Source organism: Lytechinus pictus, chromosome 17 (genome assembly GCF_037042905.1).
Source record: "Lytechinus pictus isolate F3 Inbred chromosome 17, Lp3.0, whole genome shotgun sequence".
NCBI lineage: Eukaryota > Metazoa > Echinodermata > Echinoidea > Temnopleuroida > Toxopneustidae > Lytechinus > Lytechinus pictus.
This window is the reverse complement of record NC_087261.1, coordinates 17,216,225-17,240,224: the sequence shown is the minus strand read 5'-3', so window position 1 is coordinate 17,240,224 and position 24,000 is coordinate 17,216,225. Positions and strand designations below refer to the sequence as shown.

The window sequence follows — 24,000 nt, the reverse complement described above, 5'->3', positions numbered from 1 at the left end:
CGATGTTATGATGATCAAAATGATTATCATAGTTATAATAATGACGATCGTTATGAAAATGGTTATACTGATGAGAATGCAAATGATACAATGTTAATAAATACAATAATAGTAATGCTTTACAATCCTAAAAATAATGAGGACACCTGATGGTAATAATTAAACCAGAGTCATAAATGCTTCTTTGAACCGGTGCCCACATAAGAAATTGTATGTCTCCAAAGACTGTGGGCATTTCATTATCACACATAATCATACTGAGCAACTACTTATTCGAATTTGAAAATTAATGTTAATATTAGCAATGGACAATTCTATCATTTTAAGAATTACTCCCTTCATGGCCTCAATCACTACTGGAAAGACCAATGTCGTATAGATCACAGTACGCTCACATAGTGGACTATGTGAAATTATTATTCCCACTGTTAAAACACCCAAATTCAACAATTCAACAATACAAGTACATTTATGTTCGCACTGTGGACATTTCAACAGCGTGACTGTGTTCACAGCGTGCTCACATGGTCGACTATGTGAATATGTGATTCACACTGTTGAAGTAATCAAGTTTAGCAGTGTGAATATGATTTCACAATGTGTTCCACACTGTGAACACACTGTGGCACAAACTGTGGGGCACTGTGTTCTTTCCAGCAGAAGATACTGAATCCACTACCATCGGAGATACAATAACTTACTTTCATTTTAAGCATGTGTGGGATAGCAAGATTCCGATCAAGCTCTGCTCTCTTTCTTTTAATGTTATCAGGCAGGTTGACTGCTTTCCTTGTTTGCACTTCAGCATCAATCTGGGCAATTTAAACAGTCAATAGAAAATATACATCATCTATGCATTCAATAAATTACAGCCTACACATATATAATACACATTTTGTAGATATACTGTAGTAGGGTGTCTGGAGAAAAAAATTATTTTTCTTATTTCAAGAAAATATCACATTTTCTTGGGAATTTGAAGAGAAATGACCTTCAGACTGACAGAAATGTAAATTTTTTGAAAAAATTCCAATTATTGGCTGCAAAAACGAAGAATGAAATTAGGTCAATTTTCAGCATTTCTCTGCCATAGACTGTGTAGTTAAGAAATGGACACACACAAATCCAAATTTTTAGCTTCCGAGAGCTGTTATAAATTTATTATTAATGCCAAAAACTTGTCCATAAAGAGTCCAATAGGATTTTTTATGCTCTATCTGATGGTGTGATTTTTATAAAGATTTGGAAACCAGATCACAATGAAAAATTGCGACAAAGTGAAAAAAATTGTGCAAAACAGAAATGTCATTTTCCCATAGAAAACGCATGGAGAAATGGCAATCTCAACACACACAAAAATAAGGGTTTGCAATTTATCTCTAAATCCTAATTCAAAATGATCATATAAACTTGTCCTTACTGTCAAAAGAAGCCCCTGAATTTTCTCTTTCCATACATGCCAAACACAAGTTAATAATCAATTCAAATCACATTTTTCTAGTAGCCTGAACTTCCCCCAAAAAATGTGCCATATTTTCCCCTAAATCAGCCTGTTTTATGCTGACACTTTTCAGTGTGGCTTCAGACACCCTAACTGTAGGGTGTGAAGATAGAGTCGAGCACAGTCAAGCAGTGTCGATCCTTGGACGGTTGGGGGAATATCGATTTGCCCTTCCCCAAAAGAATATTGTTTACAACTTAAAAATTATAGTAAGCAATGCAAAATACATTATAGCCTTGAAATCATTGGAAAGCATGATAATGCAATTAAACATGGAAAAAATTGCCTTCTATCAAACTTTTCATTTTTTTGGCTAGCTTCATCCGTAAAATGTAGTAATTTTTGACATTTCTGATCTACTTTTGCCCACCCTCCCACCTCCCATCCCAAACGTGGACTGACGCTCGTGTGATCAAACATGATATAACTCTTGATATACGTACGATGTAAAAAAAGACGAATTTTCTCAACTACACGATAAAACAACGCAAAACCATACAAATGTCACAGTTCTAGCTAAAAACCTTTAAATGGACAGCATTCAAAGCCAGTTGAGATGGTCCTGATGTACGATTCGTCTCATCTGATACAGGTATCAATGATTCATCTGAGGGAGGAGAAGGAAACATTTATTAAAATTTATATGAATTCAAAGGTCTTTTTCAGCAGATGACGATAAGATACAAGGCAAGGCTAAAATAAGTAGAATTCTCTGTACTTGAAAGTACTCATACTGATTTCGGCATTTGCCGACAATGAGTAGGGGAGGATGGGGTAAGTTGTGACACGTTTTTGCATTTTGCATGTTAGAATTGATATGACTAATACTATTGTAGCAATAAGTATCTTGCCTTTAAAGTCGATTCTTGGAAAATATTTTTCACCTATACATAACTTTCTAGCCCCACACTGAAATTCATTGTGACCTTTGAAAAAGGCGATGTCAAATGAATCAACTTGCCCCATATGTGGGTTAAGTTGTGCCACCTTCTGGGGTAAGATGGGCCACAAAACTCTGTATAAAATGTATGCGGAAAGAAGCAGCATGTCAATTTTTCATTTCAAGTCTTTTCACTTGCTAATTCTCTATAAATACTAACATCCTCTAAAAGTAAAAGAACTGTCATGTAAATTTACACCTTTTTGCCTGCATATCAATGGCTTTTCAATTTTTTAAAATTCGTATTACCATACGAATTACCATGGCTCAACTTACCCTATGTTGACTGGCTCAAAGTACCCCACTCCATGCGATATTTTCACATCCACACATTTCTTATGCATCCATCATTAAAAAGACTATGACAGGAATGAAGATCCATATCTGGACTAACAATATTGTTCTTATTTCTTTATCACATTTAAATACGTGTGTGGGTAAAAAGCGTTCCTCTATTTTACACCCTTTTTTACTTTTTGGCTGAAATTTGTATTTTTCCGCCTAAAAGAGTACTTTTTGTTTCAAAGTCGAAAACAATATGGTTGGTTAAAGGGTTATGTAATGGGTCATCAGTACACAACACCTCCACAAAGTCTGACTCATTCATTATTGGCCTGAGGGTGGTGGCTGAACTTGCCCCTATGCTCGCCTTCCCCTACTGTAATATGTCATGTTTGACGATTTTATCTATCATTCGAGACTAGAAATTTGAAGGCCTGTTTTTCACTCTGGGAAGATTCACAGGTGATTAAGGAAGGCATTTCCTTTTTCGAGCACAGGTTATGATGGCTACATTTTAAAATATTCAGATGTATTTACTTACATGTGTTCGAAGATAATTCTTTGACATCAAGAGCTTGGTAACCATTGACAGGTGCTTTCGGTAGCTGGTTCTTTCCTACCAGTGCAACACGAGATCCGTTCCTAATCTAAGAAATGAAATACACAGTTGAAATTCGATGTATCAATGTTCAACCTCTCTCTCAGTAGATCGTTACTCCCAAAATATGCCAATCTAATGCACACAAACTAAAAGCAATATTACGCATCTTCCTGGGGACAATGAATTTATATTGCAGGAATACAGCAAAAAACAGTAATGGGTAAAGTTTAAAAAAAAAGACCAGTAACTTTAGGATTAAAAAAATGGTGTTGGCAAACAAGTACACGTTGTGAGGAGATCTGGCTTCGAAAATAAATCTACAAACTGTTGCCCCTATTGGCTTTGGAAATTAATTAGCAGATCTTTATCAAGCCCATGTGAATTATTTCGAATTGACAACCATGTACCACGTCAATATATTTACATGTACAGGACGCTTTTGTGTTAGGGTGTATGTGTGTGTGATTATAACACCCCCGCGTCGGTAGATGTGGATAATCCCATTATTCCGTCAGAATGCCTCATAATCGAAGTTTACTTACCAATTCTTACTCTATACTTACTTCATTGCCTAATTACAATGATTGTAGGTTTATAATTGCTTATAAATGAGTGAGCGTCTTTCTTATGATGCGAGTATAAACATCTGACAATCAGGATTTAAAATGATTAACACAAAATAAAGTCAAAAACACATTACGAACCCCATAGCTCTTCAGTGTATTGAACATGACCTTGCCCTGTGTCTCGGACATGTCGTCAACATCCTGAAGCAAAGTGTAGCTTTCAGGGGATTCGATCCAAACTGTAAAACAAAAATTATACGAGCGAAAACGCACTTTGGATAACTGAATTTGAAACGTGAAGTATTGATCTTATCGGCAGAATGATAATCCATTTTGTTGTGTATTGGGCATTTTAGTTGAATTGATTATACTAGTGTCATTTAAATACTGGTAGTCAAAATACCTACATGAAATGCCTAACATCCCTATTCAAGTTTATTTGATTAATATTACGGCCCTACGGGTACCATAAAATGTGTGTCATGAGAATCAACACCTCCCCCATTAAACACATCAAGAATAGAGTACCGAAGCGATGACGTCGGTTGTCATGCCGGCCTGGTTCTAAATAAATAAACCCGCCTAATGAAAGCGTCTGTTTCTCATTGGAGAAAATGTCTGCTATCGGAATTTAATCACTTATAATGTCTTTTTTCAGACGAGCCAACTTCATATACAGACGATCGTCAGCTGAGACTCTGTTTAGAACCAGCCTGTCATGACACCATGGCAACTGACGTCACACTTCGGTACTCTATTGCTTCAGCTGCGCCTGTCCCTTTGTTTTGGGCTTGTTTTTTTTCCAAGTTGATCAATCCGGTCCTCTAAGGCAGAGGCGTCGATCCATTTCTCAGATGGGGGGGGGGGGGGCAAATTCATGAATCAACGTTACAAAGGAACTCGATCACACAAAACAAGCTCACGCACACACACTTACCCACCCACACATACACACACACATAAGACTCATGAGAAAGAGACACATATCTCACCAACGAATAAATAATAGCGCGAAGCGCGAGCTGATATTTTTTAGTATATAGACCTGAAAACAGGGAAAGGGTACCTGTTTAGGACTGTTAGTAGTGACTTATTAGGAGGATACATATCTCAATATACAGATAATGCGAGTGCCGAGAGCGAGCTGAAGTTTCTTTATATTCTGACCTGAAAGCTTGATATTCTAAGCATTTTGGTACCAATTGTTAAAATTGGTATCTAAAAGAAGAGTAGATGCGAGCGCGAAGCACGAGCTGAAAATTTTGATATTTTGATCTGAACAAATTTGACAGTTTCATGGACGTGTTTAATAAAGAACATAAATATATCCAATGAACAGAGTATTGCAAATCGAAGCGGGAGTTCTTTTGAGGTTTAGAACTAAAAATGGGAAATTTTTCATCTATTTAATCATGAAAAGTATGGGTTTTTACTAAAGAAGTGATGTGAGCGCGAAGCGTTAGCTGATTTTTTTTATTCCAATCTCAAAAGCGGACATTTGAGCACGATTTCAAGTAAAGAACGAGTTGTGTATCTCAATCGTGCTTGTCAATTTCTGTGTAACATTACGATCTTATTTTATTTTTGCACATCCGGAATTGTTGGTCGGGGGCAAAACGTTATGTTTTCCCCCAATATTTTGAAGGGTCGGGCGATCGCTATCCACCCCCCCCCCGGATCGACGCCTCTTCTCTAACACCAGGCACCACTACATACTTAGTTGATGTTCAACTTATCGTGCATTACCATTGTGGGTTTTCTTCTCTTCTATGAATGGTACATACATGTTAATTTTCAGTATCATGACAAAATTTATATAAGCGTCAGAATTTACATCAGTATCAGAAAAAGTCCTTCTTTAATTTATGGAGCTTAAATTCATCACCTATTCTGATTACCCTATATCACTAGCGTACCTACGGGGGGGGGGGCAGGGGGGGCACTTTGCCCCCCTGACGAGTCACAACCCATACAAAAGACATATACCTGCCCCCCCTGACGAGTTTCTTGAGGACCTTTTTTTGCTTGTCAAATTTTTGGGCGACAGATTTGGTCCCCCCTGTGGAAAATCCTAGGTACGCCACTGCCCTATATCATAAGAGCTCTCACCAAGGTCAACTGCATCAATATCCCTCGGTAGCAGGCAGAAACTCTTCATCCAAAGGCAATCTAGGATCTTCTGTTTGGCCTGCTTCACGGTATCAACATCCAACACGTTTACTCGAACATAGGCATGGTCGTCTTCATCAACAACATCGATGTTCTATGTCAAAAGGAATGTAAACGAAAGTATAGTAAATAATTGAAAGGTTTTTAGAGTTCAGCGCTTTCATTGCAAAGGAATTACCAAAGTTTTTCGGAGTTATCTGTATTTTTACGTAAAGTAGTTTTCTTGTTGACTTTCTAGAAAGAAACGCCCCAAAAACCAAAATAAACATACGATGTGACTGTTTGCTCATAGATTTATGCTTTATTTTAAATTGCATGTACGTATAGACTTTGTTAACCTACATGTACAATGAGATCAAAGCTTTATTTCAGACGATGACCTCCATCTAAAAAAAGTCCATAACAGGGGCCGCAGAAGCGAGGGGGGTCAGCCCCACCCCCCCTTTTCCAAAACCGTGTACAAGAACGTAAAAATTGCCATATAATTGTGATTTTTTGCATAGTCAGCCCCCCCCCCCACTTTGAAAACCGTTCCCCGGCCCCTGCATAATATAAAATGACACCCCTCATGATCTACAAATACGATCCAAAGTATATTCTACGACTAAAATTGGTTTCATTTAACGACAAACTTTTGGACCAGTCCCATCTAGTATCATAATTTCCGTCAACGTACAAGAGAATTAAAGTCGATCTCTTCTTCTATGAGTTTATCAGTCTCCAGCGTGTAGTACGCAGCCCCTGTCACAGCATCTATAGGACCTTTCTCGGCTTGAGCCTTTATTGCTTGGTACAGCATGAATAATGAATAGAGTCCATATACCTAAAGTAGTACATGAAACGAGATAGTAAATAGAAAGAATTGTGCGCGAGTTCAACATTAAAAATGTAATAGTGTACATTATACACTACCTTGTAATTACGCTCTAAGCTATTGGTTAATTCAATTTAGTAGCCATCACACATATTATTCAAAGGTAACTTTGGTTTGTTTCACTTCAATTAAGTTTCAAAGTTTCAGGAATTAAGAAAAACCCCAAACATTACGCAATGTTAAATTCGACACACCACGATCAAAATTCGAAAGTGACCTATGTACGTATAGCATGTATGGAAAAAATCTAATCCATGATCATTTAATACAAAAACTAGTGCATTTTGGGTGCAGGAGCATATACATGTTGTATGCTAAATTGGTTACTACAAACATCTGATTTTCTCCATTAACTATGATTTTTTTTTCAGTTTAACTGAAGGTTAATACTACAATTTGATACTGAAGAAGTTGGGTAAATACCTTTATATATATTTTTTTCTTTTTAAATTGGGAATAACAGGCCTCACCTTTACGTACTCGAACATGCAGATTGAAAACCAATTGCTGATCAGTTTCTCGGTGATAGATTCAGTTCTTAAATGAGAGGATATACAATCATGATGGTGCACAGTTTAGATGTATGTCCAAGATAATTGCATAACAACGATATGCTAGACTTTACTTATGGAATTGGTTTAATATCCGAAGTTGACGTCTCTTCCTAAAGCTTAATATAAGACTTTATGATTCTGGCATAATGACGTTCGATGTATTGTTTTCTTTAAACGTAAATTAATACACATTGTACATTACGTTTATGCATGACAATGATAACCCCAAACCCAACCCAAGGATTGATTGCTTACTTTGTGAATAGTTTGTCCAGTGGTCTTTTGGATTCTGATGCCCCCATGATTTCATCTTCAACAAGAGCGGTCATCACTCTGAAAATTGAGTAAACGGGATAAATGAAACATGAATATAAGTAATCGATGTACATTTAGTTACTTTGGTTTTCGCAAAATGTCAGCAGATTACATGATCACCAAGATTGTATATATTTTGTATAGCAGGCTTAGTGCCCCATTCTCTGCAATGATACTGCACTGATTTGGTTGTATTGTTGTAGACATCAGATCTCATATTTTGTCATGCAACTTGTACCTCAGTTTCCTCGATTTAATGTTCGTTTAAAAACCTCCATAATTATGTCGTCTTAGATAACCAGTTTCTGTCTTTTAATCCTACCAATATTTGCTTGGAAATCACCTCATAATCATAACTTGAACATCCTTCGGATCCTGCGAAAACTGTCAAAGTTGGACGATTTTGAGCATTTTGAACGACAATTTTTTTTTTCTCGTAAGGTCGAGAGGGTTCCCACAAGCAGCCACATTGGAGGACAAACAATAAAAACCTGTGCATCAGACTATGAATACTCATGGTTTTGCTATTGTTTTGTCCTCCATCATGACATCATGGAACCTCTATTGTAACGAAAGCTTACCTGAGATGAGGGGGAGGGGTTGTCTGTCCTGAAATAGGGGTTTGGAATGAGATCTCACCTGAGATAGGGAGTACATTGAGCAAGGCAGGAAAAGCCCGCGAATGGGGGCTCAGAAATTTTGGCAGACATGAGATAGGGGGGGGGAGCTTTCAAAGTGAGAGAGCGAGCATAGGCAAGATAGGCGTACCCTAAATAACACTGAGTGGGAAGGGGGGGGAATTACGTATGTATTCAACTTAAATTTCTCGTTCATCTAGTCTATCGCAATGTCAGGTGCTCTCTCAATATCAGGACATATCATACAGGTTTTAAAACAATGCATGATTATATCATGGATAAGATATTTGTCCTATGAGACCTTAAAAGAGATGTTATGTTGGATTTCAGTGTCGAATGGCCAGGAAAAAGGGGGTGTTGTACATTATTTGGGGGTCATATCATATTTTGTTCGCAGTGGACAATCAAATACTCTCAGCTTTCTTGCTGTTCGTCCAACTTTTCTCAAACTTTCATTGATGATATTTGTTCAGTTCTCTTTTTCCACGCAAGCGTGCCTGTTTTATAGATTTATTTCTTTTAAATGTGTTCCACAAGAATTTGGTTGTAACGCTGAATTTGGTTTGTCAGTTTCCTGTTCTTTCTGGAGATTACAGTTGATCTTCATCAAGGACTATACATGTAAATATGGACGCACCGGAATGGGTATAAGCGTTTATGAATTACTTTTATTTGTTAATTTCTTTCTATTAAGAATACACTTTACATAACTCTGTAGTTCTTTACAAAATGACATTTAGGGCGTTTTTCAAATACAGCTTGCTTCTATTTTTTTCTGGCATTTCCATAAAATTTCAATTTTATGTGGTATTTTGTTATTTGTCTCACCGCTTATCGAATGAGGGACACATCTTGTTAAAAAGTGTACAAAGCCCAAGTCGAGATTTATGTTAAACTTTGACAACACTAATTGTTCCTTTATAATTAGGATGGTTCAAATGACCATGGAATATAGAACGAGGGCAAAATATGTTGTGGCACTGTAGTCTGTAACAGTGCAACCACGGACAAAAAATATATAGTATTGTATTGTATCGTATTTATTTTCCGTCAATTAAAAATTACAACAACGATAGATGTATTTAGTACATGCTTAAATGTAAAGAAAGATGAGAAAAAATGAACTTACTCTGTAAAGACAATTGAATTCCATTCACTGACGAACGTGATTGCTAACAGGGATGCAATTAATTCTCTTCAAAAAGAAAGTAAAAGTATACGTAGGTCTTGTTAAATGTTAGTAATTGTTGTGCGCTATACCCGATTAATGGTGAACATTTCTTGAGCATGCAGTAGTTTTTATTGAGCTATTTAAAAAAGTCTTTCATACAAGTAAAAATTTGCACATCCGGAATCTACAGTGTAGGTAGTGACACAAAAACGTCTTTTTTAATTATATTTCATGTTATTTATATATTTATTTATTTATATTATTCATTACATTTCATTTTATTTCATTTACTTATCAATTTTTTTTAATAATAATTTTTTTTTTTCAAGTACCTGGAAACAAGACGCTTGGTGAAAGGTCCTTCTCCTACAGTGCCCCACCCTTTGGAATTCCCTCCCCAGAACTCTCCGATCACAAAATAATCCCGGACTTTTCAGATCCCAGCTTAAATCATTCTCTTCAATGAAGCATTGAATTAGATAATTCCTTATACTTATGTCATATGTATTTGATAAATGTTGATGCTCAGTTTAAGTGTAATTTTTAAGTGATGTCTTATATTGTATGATATTATTTCTGAAAAGTCATAACAGGTCTGAAATGCGTTATACAAGAACTAAATCATTGTTTTATCATTATTTTAAAACTAAACGTTACGAACGGGGTCTGACTACCGAGTTGCTCTTGTTTTTTCTCTTTCTTTTTTCTTATTTTCCATGACGAAGTACTGAGAAAACATAAGCATGATAAACTATCTCTTAATTCAACGGGATATCATAATGCTATCAATGCATTAATTATGGTTATTAATTTTCGTAATGTACTTTCAGGGAAAAAAACTTACAAATTAAATTCCGTCGTACCTTTCTCGACCTTGTCCCGTTTTCTTCGTTTCCAATTGCCTGACGAACTCTATCATTTTCTCCTTCTTTTTTAGCATTCTGTAGAATACGATAACCGAATGCTCCATAAAGTCTTCCATATACTGGGAACATAAAGTGAGCATATTGAATATTTTTATTATTATTATTATTATTATTATTATCATTATTATATTATATATCATTGTTGAATTTATATGAGAGAAAAAAATTAATCTAAAAAATAGATCAATGAATGGAGGAAGAATGAGTAAATTATATGAAAGTCATGAGCATTTAGATCTATCCTCTCATTGGCAATGCGACTTAGATCGGCGATGTCATATTTGTATAACTTCTCCACTATATTTTACATGAATTATCTTTTTTCTATGAAGTATGCCGCAGGATCATGTATTTGTATTATAGATGATTCGACAATACCGCTTACTTTATACCATAATATAGAGAAATTTCTTGCTTTATTATTGTTGTTGTTATTTTTTAAAATCTTTATTAGAGTTATAATCATTGTTGTTCTATTAATTTGAATCACTTTAAACAAACAAAACACAAAAGAGTTAAGATAACCAGTATTTAATCAAAAATAGATTGATACCTCTGGATCTGATGTTTCTGGGTGAACACCTAGCCCGGCAAACATCATCAGTGTCACATACTGCACATTTTCCACAAAAGGAACTCCTTGAGACTGAACTCTGTTATCAACATCCGTCATATCTAAACTTGTACTAGAGACTGATAATGAGACAAAGGAATGAGTCGATCGAAGGTGAACATATATTTCAAACGAGTCTCATTATATTGCTGTCAATTTGAACTGTAAAAATATGCCCATTTATATAAAATGAATAAGTGTACTTCATTCGATTTTTTGTTTTAAATCAGTTTTATGACTCTATTGGTCAAAAGTAAAATGTTATTCGGACTGCTGTATAAGTCGCAAATACTTCAAGAGAGGTAAGAATGTATATTAATGAATATCAATAAAATGAATTTATCTCCCGTATTTTTCTTGCATCGCATGCATCAGCTACTTTCTTTTATTTCAAAATCATATGCAATATATTATTCTCTCTGTGGGCAAGTCAGACGGGGAAATGCGACATATCAACTGAAAGTGAAAACGCCCAAAATACCTTCGCGAACTCGTTTCAGGATGTTCATTCGAACCATAGCTACTTCTTCCTTGGCGCGTTTCACTTCAAGTCGTTTCTTCCTATCCCACACGACTATAATAATTGTAGGTATGGTGATGAAGATGAGCAATACAATAACAGTGGGTATTACGGTAGCTATCAACGTGTTTCCTTCTGTAGGCCACGCTGAAACAAATCCCGGATAGAACTTCAGGTTTCCATGTAATACCTATACAGTGCGTATCAAAAAAAGTTTACACTTAGAAAAAATCCTGTAAAATTATACATTTGTAATATCCTGAAGATTTCTCCACATTTTAACATCGGTACAGATCCATTTAAGCAAATGACGATATAACTGTCGAAAAATATATCCGCTTGAGTAAGCACCACTTACTTTTGAAAAGGTAGTAAAAATGATTTGCGCAGAACTATGAAATAGTTATGCGAATAAAAGTAGACCTTAATCATGAAAAACACGTGGTATTTAGCTAGTAAAATTGATTTGAAGATATCTTTTACCATTTTAAACTTTTTTCCTTGCCCAAAACACTTCGAAGAGTGCATTGCGCCCCATCCCACTCCTCCACACACAGAGGCAATCGTGACGATATTTGCTTTACACTGAGCTGTGATTTACATGAAATGGCTTAAGCTTGATTTTCATTTTGTTATTCATTGTCAAGCTTGGAAAAGGTGTGGAGAAACAAGTATTGAATAAAAAATGACATGTAAACCCAATTTAAATAATAAAAACTTTGTGAAAATGCTAAAGATGTCTGATATAAACTTTTGTTCAGATTTAGTTATGTCCTCAGATCCAGCTGGCACAAAACATGGTAAAGGTTGTGCTTACATAAGTGTTGAAATTTCAATTTGGGTGGCAAAATTGTTCCAAAATGCTTGAATGTATCTGTTTTATTTCAAGTGACTAAAAGTGCAAAGGAAATGCGTGAGAAATGTTTCGCAGGGTAAATTTGATTTTGCCCATTCTCCTTGACATAGCGTGACAAGGAGCATTCTGCGCAAACAGATTTCTGCGAGCTTTACGAAAATGGACAGTGCTCACTCAAGTGTACCATTCTGTCAAAATTTTTACTTGCATTGGATAGATGAGACCCAAACCTAAAATTATATGTGAAAAAAATTACCCACATGTGGCATATTTTTTAATTCCCAGGGTTTTTCCAAAGTGTAAACTTTTTTTTGATACGTATTGTAGAACGTAATTGAAATAATGGACCATACCAAGTAAGCCAACACCTTTCTTGCGATGAAAGCGACTCAGAGCTTCTAAACTTTGTCTATCTATAGTAAATACTCTGACGGTGTTTTACCCACTAACAAACACCTACAAACGCAACGACACATCCGCATGCACTCGCACACATCACACCCACCGTGACAGTCACAAACACACGCAAACCCATATTACTTACACTTACGTATACCCAGCCCAAACAACACACAAGCACTCACACCTACACCCTAATGTTGATGCGCGTAGCTCATGCATTTTAATTCTCACCTTTCCCCAGTGGCGTAACTACGGGGGGCATGGGGGGCACGTGCCCCCAATCGGCTGACCAAAAAAAACAGGGCAAAGGAGAAAGAGGGAGAAAGAAAAAGAAACGTAGTGGGGAAAGGAGACATTATTGTTCATTATAGTGTTATGTTATGTCATAATTATGTTATGTTATATTACATAAGAAACATTTTTTCATAAATTTATGAAAAATAATTTGCATAGGGCCTATGTCTTCATTGTTCCTGGTGCTCGCATTGTCTGTTTACCGAGATATATAATCATGTTATACTATAACCTCCCGTTTTCAAGTCAATATACACCAAACTGCCAAATATATTTCCTCGCACTTCGAGTTATTGTTTTATGTACAGTAGTATACTTCTTTTTCATGACGACTTAAAGTGATTGCCCCATTTTAAGGTCTAAATATATTACATTTCCTGTCCGTGCTTACGTTCGCAGTAGTGGATTGGTGAAATATGTCTGCTCTCCATGAATTCCTAGAATCAGTCCTCAAAATATCCCTTTTTCTGATCTGAATATCACAAATTTTCAGCTCGTGCTTCGCGCTCGCATCATTTGGTTAGTGAACTACGTAGAGTCTGCGTGAATTCCTACAAACAAGCCTTGAAATGCCCCTTTTCAGGTCCGAATTTCCTAAATTTTCAGCTCGCGTTTAGAGCTCGCAAGATTTGATTAGTGAGATGGGTATGTTAATCATGATTATAAGTGCTTTATGTGCATGATTAGATGTAATTCTAACAAAAGCAGCAAGCGCTCATTGACACTCGCATTAGATGACTATGGTGAGATGTGTATAGTCTTAATGGATTCCTAAAATATAGTCAATAAAATCTTCCTGTTTGGGGGTCAATATTTACAAAAATTTCAGCTCGCGCTTCGCGCTCGCATTATTTAGCGAGACAAGTACGTATCATGATTACAAAAGATTGATTATAATGTCCCTTTTTAGGTCTGAATATCAAAAATTTTAAGTTCGCGCTTCGCGCTCGCATTATTTGACCAGTGAGATACATATCCGTTTAATGGCACTGTCCTGAAAATGTCTCTATTAGGTCAGTATTCCTGGCAACTGGGCGCGCTCACTAAGTGACTCAAAATTTGTGCTGGTGACCCACGGTACGCCACTGCCTTTACCCATATAGCCTTTATCTTTTCGTGTTCGCGTCATACAACATACATGTACATGCCCTCTGTTCACAACAATCGAGACACTCAAATGCTAATATAACATTCGGGATGGTTTCGTTCATCTTGTGACTGAAGAAATTAAAATCTAAATGCGTATACATGTAACCAGCCACCCATAAATCATCATGTCACCCGAAGTTATGTATGAATAGTTTTATTGATCTTGAAATGGTAGTACATCCTAAGGTTTTAACATGGTATATTGATTTTCTAAATTGATCAGCAAGAACATTCAAATAAAGTAGAATTTCTGCGAGAGCTGCCAAAATATAAAGAGAAAACAAGATCTGAAATTTTGAATCTCTTAAGCATGAGATTGGCATACTGTGCAATCTCGGTAAAAAACAAATCAAAATCAAGCAGTCTGCAAAAACTCGTGTCAAAGTATAAAGTTTATTACATCTCTCTCATGAATATTCATGAGTTTTTTATATAAACACTTGGTCAATATGTGATCATGTGACAAAGTATAATTTCAATAGGAAAAACATTGCTGCAAATAGCTCCATGTAGTTTTCTTCCAGCTCTGTATATTCTTTGATATGTACTTTTATGGGGAGAATTGCGCATGCTCCCTAGCTTGACCAGATCATATCCAGATCTCGCTCAAATTATTTACCAACAATCTGAACAGTGTAGAATCGGGTCTAGATTGTCATGCAGGAAATTGATACAGGACACCTAAATTAGTATTTTCGCTATTTACAAAAAAAAACCTTCCTTGGTGACCTAGTGTTGGTTTGGGGGTGGTCAAAAATGGTCGAAGATCCACCGTATGCTCGTTTACAGGGGAGCACTGTTCCTATACAAACCAATGTTCAAAACTTGAATTACCGTCACTGCTGGTAAGTTCCTCGTAGCTCCTTCACTGCGTGTTCCATTCTCATCACCTGCGAGGGGTCTCTCTTCGGGTAGTTGGCACCCAACAGCATCGGTTTTAAGATAATCCACATCACATACACTGCTTGGTCCAAGTAGAATTTTAATATCATCTTTCCTACTTGCCAGATCTAAATTAAATCCCTGGAAAAATATTTAAAAAAATGAATATTTGTCAATATTCATGCCATTATGATTAATATTTCAGTTTTATTTTTTTGTTTACATTGAAGATAATAATTTATTGCATATTTTGATAAACTTAAAATGAATAAATAATTAAAACTAAAAGTTATAGGTCAAGTTCACCCCAGGAAAATGCTGACTTGACTAAATAAAGAAAAAATCATCAAACTATGTATAGCATAGTGCTGAAAATTTCATCAAAATCAGAAGTAAAAAGAAAGTTATGATATTTTAAAGTTTCGCTTATTTTTACACAAAACAGTGATATGCACATCTAGGGAGTCAGTCGATGATGTCCATCACTCACTATTTATTTTGTTTTTTATTGTTTGAATTATACAATATTTCATTATTTCATAGATTTGACAATATGACCAACTTGACTGAACCATATAGTATTAAACAATGCAAACCTTCTCTTTTGCTAACAGACTCCTCATTCGTCGACAATCCTCACCTCTACGAAACAATACAGATAGCTACGAACTTGCCTATAAATTATCACATTTCTTTAAAACGAAAGTTCAAGGGATTTGAAACAGTCTAATTCCTGACCTCACACCTCTACAATCTTCCACCTCTTCTGCCTTGGACATCTTACACCCTCTCCTGATGAGATTCCGTCTTTGTTTCGAAAATCTCCTTCCAAGTCATGTCAATTGGATCCTATACCTGCTAAGTTAATAAATGATTGTTCATCCACGTTCGCCCCTATTCTCCCTTACCTTGTTAACTCAAGTTTAGAGTAGTCGCACGTCCCGTCCTCTCTGAAATGCGCTCATGTTACTCCACTGTTAAAACAACCCTTTCTTGATCCTGATTCTCTCCAAAATTACCGACCGGTTTCTAACTTACCCTTCCTCTTCAAAGTCCTTGAAAGGGTTACTTACTCTCGTCTTGCTGAATACCTTCACGACAATAATCTGTTCGACCCATTTCAGTCTGCCTACAGACCCCATCACAGTGTGGAAACCCTTATTGCGAGCACCTCAAATCATATCCTCCAAGAGATGGACATGTGTGACTGCTTTACTCTTACTCGATCTATCCTCCTCCTTCATGTCCTTCGACACCGTAAACCATACTATCATGCTGAATACTTTAAGTTCGTTTGGTTTCAGAGGTGAAGCATCCAAGTGGTTTAAATCCTATATTTCTTCCTATTCACATATTGTGTGTATAAATGGCTTTCAATCAGCTGCTTCACCTCTGACCCATGGCGTACCGCAGGGCTTTTTGGGCGGACCGACCCTTTTCTCAATTTATATGATTGGATTGCGGCAAGTGATGCTCCGTCACGGAATTGACTACCATAGTTATGCTGACGACATTCAACTTATGATATCTTTTGATTCAACTCAGCTAGCAGCTGATAATGTTATTTGTCGTCTTCAATCATGTATGATTGATGTTCACGACTGGATGCATACCCATTCCTTGAAACTTAATTTAGATAAGTGTGAATTTCTTATGTTTGGCTCTAGAGTGCAGCTCAACAAAATTGATGTCAATTCTTTTTCATTTTCTGGCCACACAATTCATTTGCCCCATACTTGCTGTAATCTTGGAGTAACTTTTGATTCACATATGACAATGTCTTCCCAAATCTCAACGATCTGCAAATCAGTTCGGTATCATCTTCGCAACCTAGGATTTATCCGGAAATATTTATCTGAGTCCGCGACCTAAAAGATAGTACTGTACAAGCCTTGATTTCTGTAATGTCCTTTTATTTAATTCACCGCATGCTCAGTTATATAAGCTTCAGAAACTTCAGAATGTAGCTGCTCGTATTGTCACTTTGTCAAGTAAATAAACGCTCTCATATCACTCCCATTTTGTATTCGCTGCACTGGCTCCCTATAAAAAATCGGATTATCTTTAAGATTTTGTTGCTTGCTTATCATAGTATTCTTGGATCAGCAACACAACACAGTCTCTCATTTATCATGTACTACAGACCAAGCAAGTCTTTGCGCTCATCCACTTCTGGCTTCCTTGTCATTCCAAAATTTCAAAAACTTGGGGGAAGATCATTTTGCTTTTGCATGCCCCACTTTGTGGAATAGCCTTCCTGAAGACATACAAAAATTTACCTCTGTCGAAACTTTCGTAAATCTTCTAAAAACTTTTTTTTTTATTTCACTCTTAGCTCTTTATGCGCCTTGAGCACTCTACAGAGTGGATTTGGCGCTTTATAAGTCACATTATTATTATTATTAATTTTACATGTTCAGGGAGGAATTATTCGTTTTATCAGTTAACAATGAGAAAATTCGAATATTTTATATTTCATATAATTAAATAGAAAAGAATTAGTGAGTGGATGATGTCATAGTCTCCTCATTTGCATACCAGCCATGATGTGCATATAACTGTTTTGTGAAATTAAGCGACACTTAAAAATGTCAAAACTTTCTTATTTTACATCCGATTTTGATGAAATCGTTAGTGTATTGCTTGTTGGATTTCTCTCTTTTTATTCATATAAACTTTTTGTTGGGGTGGACTTGTCATTTAAAGATGATTTTTTTATTCAGTAATTCTTAAGTTTTCGGTTAAATAATTGATGTATCACGGGTCCACAGACCATTCACTTTTGACAAATAACAAAGTGCTCATATGCATTTAAATTTTAAACTAAAAAGTCACTAGACTATAAAACTGAACATTTTTTTTATAATTGTTCTAAGTATGCACTATTTTATTATTATCAAGGAGATAAAACAAAAAGCGAAATGAGCGAGGCAAACGGGAATATAATTACTGTTATTTCAAGCCGTCTGTTACTGCTTTCATAGAGTCTGTTTGGTCCTTCGAAGCTTTCATAAATTGGGTCTGGGTAGTATTCTATCAAGCCGCCATCGATAATGTAACCGTCGAAGTCAAATGTCAGATTTACGTAAAACGTGATTACGTCAGGTGCTCTTTTCCTTATTGTAGAAGCGACATCGTCAGGAAATTTTGGCGATGGGCATACGAGGAGAGTATTTGTTCCGTTGCAAAGCTGAAATATATTTTTAGAAATGCTGCAAGGTTAATTATAATGCATTATAATCTATGAACTATTATACTTTATGCAGGCTTACTATTTGGAATAAAGGTGTGCACTGCAAAAAACTGCGGTGTTAATTTAACACCAGTCCGGAATCTTTATTTGACCACACCAGAGAAGTGTTAATTTAACGCCAGTTTGGTTTTTTACTAATTCCAGATAGGCGTTAATGCAGAACAACATCAAGTAGTGTTTAAATAACATCGATTTAATTTCAAACCGGTGTTGTTTCAACACCTCTTTGGTGTGATCACTTATGGATTCCGGACTGGTGTTAAATTAACACCACAGTTTTTGCAGTATGTCATCTAATTCTATCGAATTCAGCTGCATCTGATTTGATAGGAAAATGCATTTCATGAACAGGAGAGATAAAATAAATTGACACTTGTCAAAAATCAAACCTCTACTACTGATTTTAATGTTTATGATTACAGATTAGTGTTGAACCTCAGTTCGGGTTACGCATTTCACATCTGAATATTGCATCGGCAACAAAATCATTTAAGAAATAATATTTATTCAAAGTTGATAAATTCGATTATGGGAAACAACACCAACCATCAACACCCCTTTCCCTAAAAACACACACACCCTCCCAAACGTGCACACCCACACCAAACAAAATGTTAAGGCTACCGCAAAAGTTACGATTGGTCTGCGATCCAACTTTGTAATAAAACGTAGTAGAAATTGATGCTTATATTGAGACATGTAATTTCTTTACTGCATAATGCTCTAAATCGTCGTATAAATACATATGTCCAAATCTTTGACTGTGCTAAAATCGTTATAAGAATAGCAAGTGGAACGCCTCTGGCAGTCGCATATGCAACACACGATTCAATATAGCAGCAGTGCTGACTTTGAAACCTAATATAAAATATTTATTCACAAAAACACCAATCATATAATGAAACAATACTACGTTCAATGACATTTGACCTTGATCATGTGACCTAAAACTTGTCAGTGATGCTTGATTACCCCTATACCCACATTTTATACACTTAATCTATAAAATTTGAAAGTTATGACAGCAATCTAATAATCAGAGGTTTGCGAAAACTCGCAATTATCTTACCTCAGATGCGCTAGTTGTTGGTGACGTAACCATGATCCTGGGGATTTGGACCAGATCAAAACGTTCCCCTGTTATTTCAATATTAAGACCTCCTCTATGTCAAACAAACATTAAAAAAGATCGAGAGTGGAATAGTCATTTGGCGGTTCTACACGAGAATAAAATCCCTGAATTATTTTATAGTTCATATGGATATACTTGCATTCAGCCTGTGCCATATTTTCTTCGGAGAATGAGAATATTCTCTATAAAATTTCTTTAATCCAAGTGGCAATCTTTCATAAAACAAATATGCCATTTTTAAGATGATGTTGCATATACACACATAAAAAAATTATAAATGCATATATTTCAGCATACAATATACCATGCTCTGCGATGACAGACTATAGGTTCCACGTTGGCCCATATTCCTGTAGGCCTACTTGGCGCCTAATGTGTGGAAAGCCTATCTGTTAATGCGCGCGTGAACTGACGTAACGAATTCATGACGTATCAAAGGACACATTAGACCAGTCACGATTATGGCCGCTGGAGCGGAGTAAATCTTAAGTTTTGTATTTAAAGGGACGCCACAATAGATCCCCCAAGAACAAAGGATAATGCTCTGCAATAAAATACAACGTTCCGTATCTAATGAATATTTGCACAAGGCGACGTATCAAATAATAAAAAAGTGACGTATTAAATGGCATACCGATACATCGTCTTAAAATAGACGAGTGAGTCAGCATCAAATTGTTGTAAATAAAAGGATGGATAGTTGACTTACGACATGATTGCTTCGGATCTGTCAATATAAGAAATTACTGGGTTTAACTTGTAAGTGAAGCTGTAGTCTCTGAATGTTCTTTCCACTCCATCAAACGACATGTTGAATATCACTGAAGTCTCTTCATTCATTGTTATACCGCTTGTAATACAAGTCGCTGTCATATCATCAACAGTCCTGAGAGAGAAAAAATGATACATTCATGAATTGTTGACTCCGAGCTAGCAGGTATGTAGTGAGGTCGATCACCATATCTCTTTACCATCTATATAATATTTCCTCATAAATGTTTATCAGTCTTTTCTGAGAGAAATTCAACTTTATAAAGACAAAAATATAAACAACACTATTACTGAGTCGCATATTCTTTGATATAGTTTCGTGTTTTTTCAGTTTTTCTTAAGTGATCGAACTCACCATCGCAAAATTGAGACCAGGCATAGTTTCACCCATTAATGATGAACCAAATAAATCAACGTTTGACCTCCGTAATGTAATTGTATTTATTAGCCTTTATATCAATAATGTACTGCTAGTAATGCAAATGCAATATCATTTTTAAGGGAATATGAATTACTTCATTAATTGCTGTATGTCCATGACGAAACAATTTGCGTTGCATCATGCCTATTTCCCGCGTGCAATCTACAAGTTGAAAGGATTCGCCGGGCTGAATACATTTATATCTCAATAAATAGAGTAAACCTCACAAAGCAAAAAGCTGAAAATTTGATCAAAGAAAGAAATTCAATAAAGAAATTAATGAATTTAAAAGATTTGCATTATTCTGGTGAAACAGTTCTAAACATGTCTTCATTGATATTCATTAGGTGGACTGATGATGTCACATCCCCACTTTCCCTTTTTTATGTTATTACACGAAATCATAGTTGTTTCATTGTTTCATAAATGTGTAAATGATGTTTCTCGATTATGATGAAATGAGTTACGCAAGAAATATATAATGTGCTCAATTACTTGTCAATCCTATTGTTTTAGTTCTTGGTTAGAAAAATGTTTAATAAACCTAATTTCATATAATAAAATACAAAAGAACAAGTGGAGATGTGACATTATCAGCGTCCCGTAACACAAAGGTTAGCGATTGATCGTACGATTGATTTGGACGATTGATTGTGCATTGTAATCAATGCATTCAATGTGTTTTATGATCATTGCTATAAAGCTTTGTGTTACGGGCCCCCTGCTCACCTAAAGAGGTCATGCTCAGTACAAGCCAATTGTTATACGTATCACATACGCATGCACATCCATTGATATACACAATGTACTTTAACACATTGTTTTGTCAAAAGATACAATTCCTATTAGAATTTACAATTCCAAGCATAGGATTACAAATCAAAATGAATATGTATTTAATACAATAACAATAAGAACAGAGTAGAAGGTTATTCACAAATTTGTGCAGTGTGCTTCTCCGAATCTAGCTTTGATGATTCTTCCTGTGTTGAGGTACATCCCTGTAATAGTGATTCGGGTCCCTCCAGCCGCTTGCCCCTGGGTTGGGCTAAAACCCGAGATCAGCGGATCCTATGGGAAGAAAAAATCACCAGAATTTGCAAAGCCTGTTCACTAGTAGGACCAGGGTGCGAAATTATTTTTCCCACAAGAGTTCCAGACCCCAATGAATATTCATGACATGCAACTTCGGAATACAAGTACGCACGCGCGAAGACTTCACAGAATTGTGGTCGTTTTCGGTCATTCGCGTTGCATGCATGCAATTAATGATTCAGCGCCATGACATTGCTGGAACCCTTTAAGGTCTTAGGCTAAGATATATCTAGTTCCATTTCTTAAACACTTAGCAAATTGTTATTAACGACAAGTCAAAATGCCAGGCTAGGCTAAGGCTAGCGTATCGTAGGCAAGGGCATTAACCTAATATCACGTAAAGTTCGGAATTAGATATAAATAGGGCCTACCACTAAAACCAGTTGTGGTAACGATCTCAAAATGAGTTCGATTAGAATCTAATGAAATTACCACCAAAGGTGTTTGTATGTATATTTGCCAAATAGCTCTGAAAGAAATTTAACATAAATCAATTATTACTTTCAGTCTGTTTAGTTCATTTTATTTCATTTGGGCCTGTTTGTAAGTTGCCTGTTTACCTATTTTCAAGAAATGTAGGGAATTTTCAAAAAATAGCATCCTTCTGATATTTATATACAGGAATTGAAAGGATTACCCTGGCAGATAATGCTTGATTGTGCTTTGTCAGCAAGTTTAAAGCCAAATACATGTATTATGCTCAGTTATACAAGGCAGAATTTTAACGAATTTCATGTAAAAGTTTATTACTGTATTAGTTGCTTAATGGTACGTGCGATGGTAGTACATGAACACTGCAAATGCTTTACACAAGGGATATAACATTGTTCATGGAATGATACCTATTGGATATTCTGATCTTTTTGCAGATAATGAGAATCATTATTAATAATAAATATAACATTATTGTTATTAGCATTACTATTTTCATTCTTTTATTATCATTTCCTTATATCTCACTGAAGTGAGAACTTGGTGCTGTTTGTGGCATTAATTTGATGAGTATAAATACAGATTGCTGGTTGAAGCTTGAAGTTTATTTCAGTTCAATTAAGCCAGTTAGAAATAAACATTTTGTTCATTATTTTAAAGGTAATTTAGATCAAATTAAATAAAACTGATATGGGATTGTCATTAAATATCATAAAAGATATGAAATCAATAACAAGTTTTTCAATCTCAATCAAGGTCAAAGGTCATTTGGGGCCAACAAACTTATGCATTTTTTCTCCCTTTGTGAAAAAATATTCATCTTGATTGCTTTCAAAGTCAACAATTATATTGTTTTTTCTTGCCCCCCCCTTCCTTTTTTGGGGGATAGAGGGGGGGGGGGGCATCTTAGAAATAAATGAGCAATGTAACAGTTTTTTTGTTCCTGGACCTGATTTTTCCCATTTGAAGACTCAAGCCAGTGCCATTGCTGCTTGTGGGATAAGTATGCTGTGCAAACCTAGTCTGCCGGCACAGACCCTGATTGAAACTTTGATCAACAAGTGGGTCTCCATGCAAAGGCTAGCACATTAAATCTTGTTTCCTGAGCGAGAGGGCCTTCAGTACACAGGGCATGTGTAGGCTGTATATTCAGACCCTTAACTCGAGTGAAGGCTTTGCACAGCAGCAAACCATTCCTCGAGGAAAATGGTCTGATTAAGCAGCCTAAAGTTTCTGCGAATGACTTGTCTACAGAAGATCCTTTTGTTTAACAAAAAGTTGTATCTGTGTTAGTCTTGTTGGAAGACCCACTTGTGGATCAAAGTTTCAATAAAGGTCTGTGTGTGCAGACTACATGTAGGGGGCAATGTTCTCTTAACATGTTATTACATTATGGCATGTTCTTACATAAAAACTGTTGACATTTTAAAAATATTGAAAATAGTATAATGCATTTTCTTCTATGTTGAATTGAAAAGCTTTAATGCTCCATAACGTTAATAAACACATGTATTTATGTACAGTTTGTACATTTTGATGAATATTTTATACCCTGGGCAATTTAATGATTGAAGAATAGTTTAAATACAAATGGAAGTATAATATTTGAGGATATCAATTTATAATTTTGTATTTAAAAACAG

General features: G+C 35.8%; 1 protein-coding gene across 1 annotated transcript in view; it reads right to left on the bottom strand.

Moving 5' to 3' along the window:
- Positions 1-24,000, bottom strand: part of LOC129280184 (plexin-A4-like) — a 29,992-nt gene that overhangs the window by 5,133 nt on the left and 859 nt on the right. Inside the window, exons 3-19 of the mRNA XM_064112535.1 lie at positions 21,768-21,901; positions 20,348-20,524; positions 19,576-19,669; positions 18,204-18,443; positions 15,206-15,394; positions 11,632-11,860; positions 11,091-11,230; positions 10,475-10,596; positions 9,570-9,635; positions 7,743-7,820; positions 7,404-7,470; positions 6,736-6,882; positions 6,000-6,153; positions 4,029-4,129; positions 3,265-3,370; positions 2,026-2,108; positions 702-812 (exon numbers count right to left, since the gene is read on the bottom strand). Coding sequence (XP_063968605.1) covers positions 702-812; positions 2,026-2,108; positions 3,265-3,370; positions 4,029-4,129; positions 6,000-6,153; positions 6,736-6,882; positions 7,404-7,470; positions 7,743-7,820; positions 9,570-9,635; positions 10,475-10,596; positions 11,091-11,230; positions 11,632-11,860; positions 15,206-15,394; positions 18,204-18,443; positions 19,576-19,669; positions 20,348-20,524; positions 21,768-21,901 — 2,238 coding nt within the window. The remainder of the gene's footprint in view (positions 1-701; positions 813-2,025; positions 2,109-3,264; positions 3,371-4,028; positions 4,130-5,999; positions 6,154-6,735; positions 6,883-7,403; positions 7,471-7,742; positions 7,821-9,569; positions 9,636-10,474; positions 10,597-11,090; positions 11,231-11,631; positions 11,861-15,205; positions 15,395-18,203; positions 18,444-19,575; positions 19,670-20,347; positions 20,525-21,767; positions 21,902-24,000) is intronic.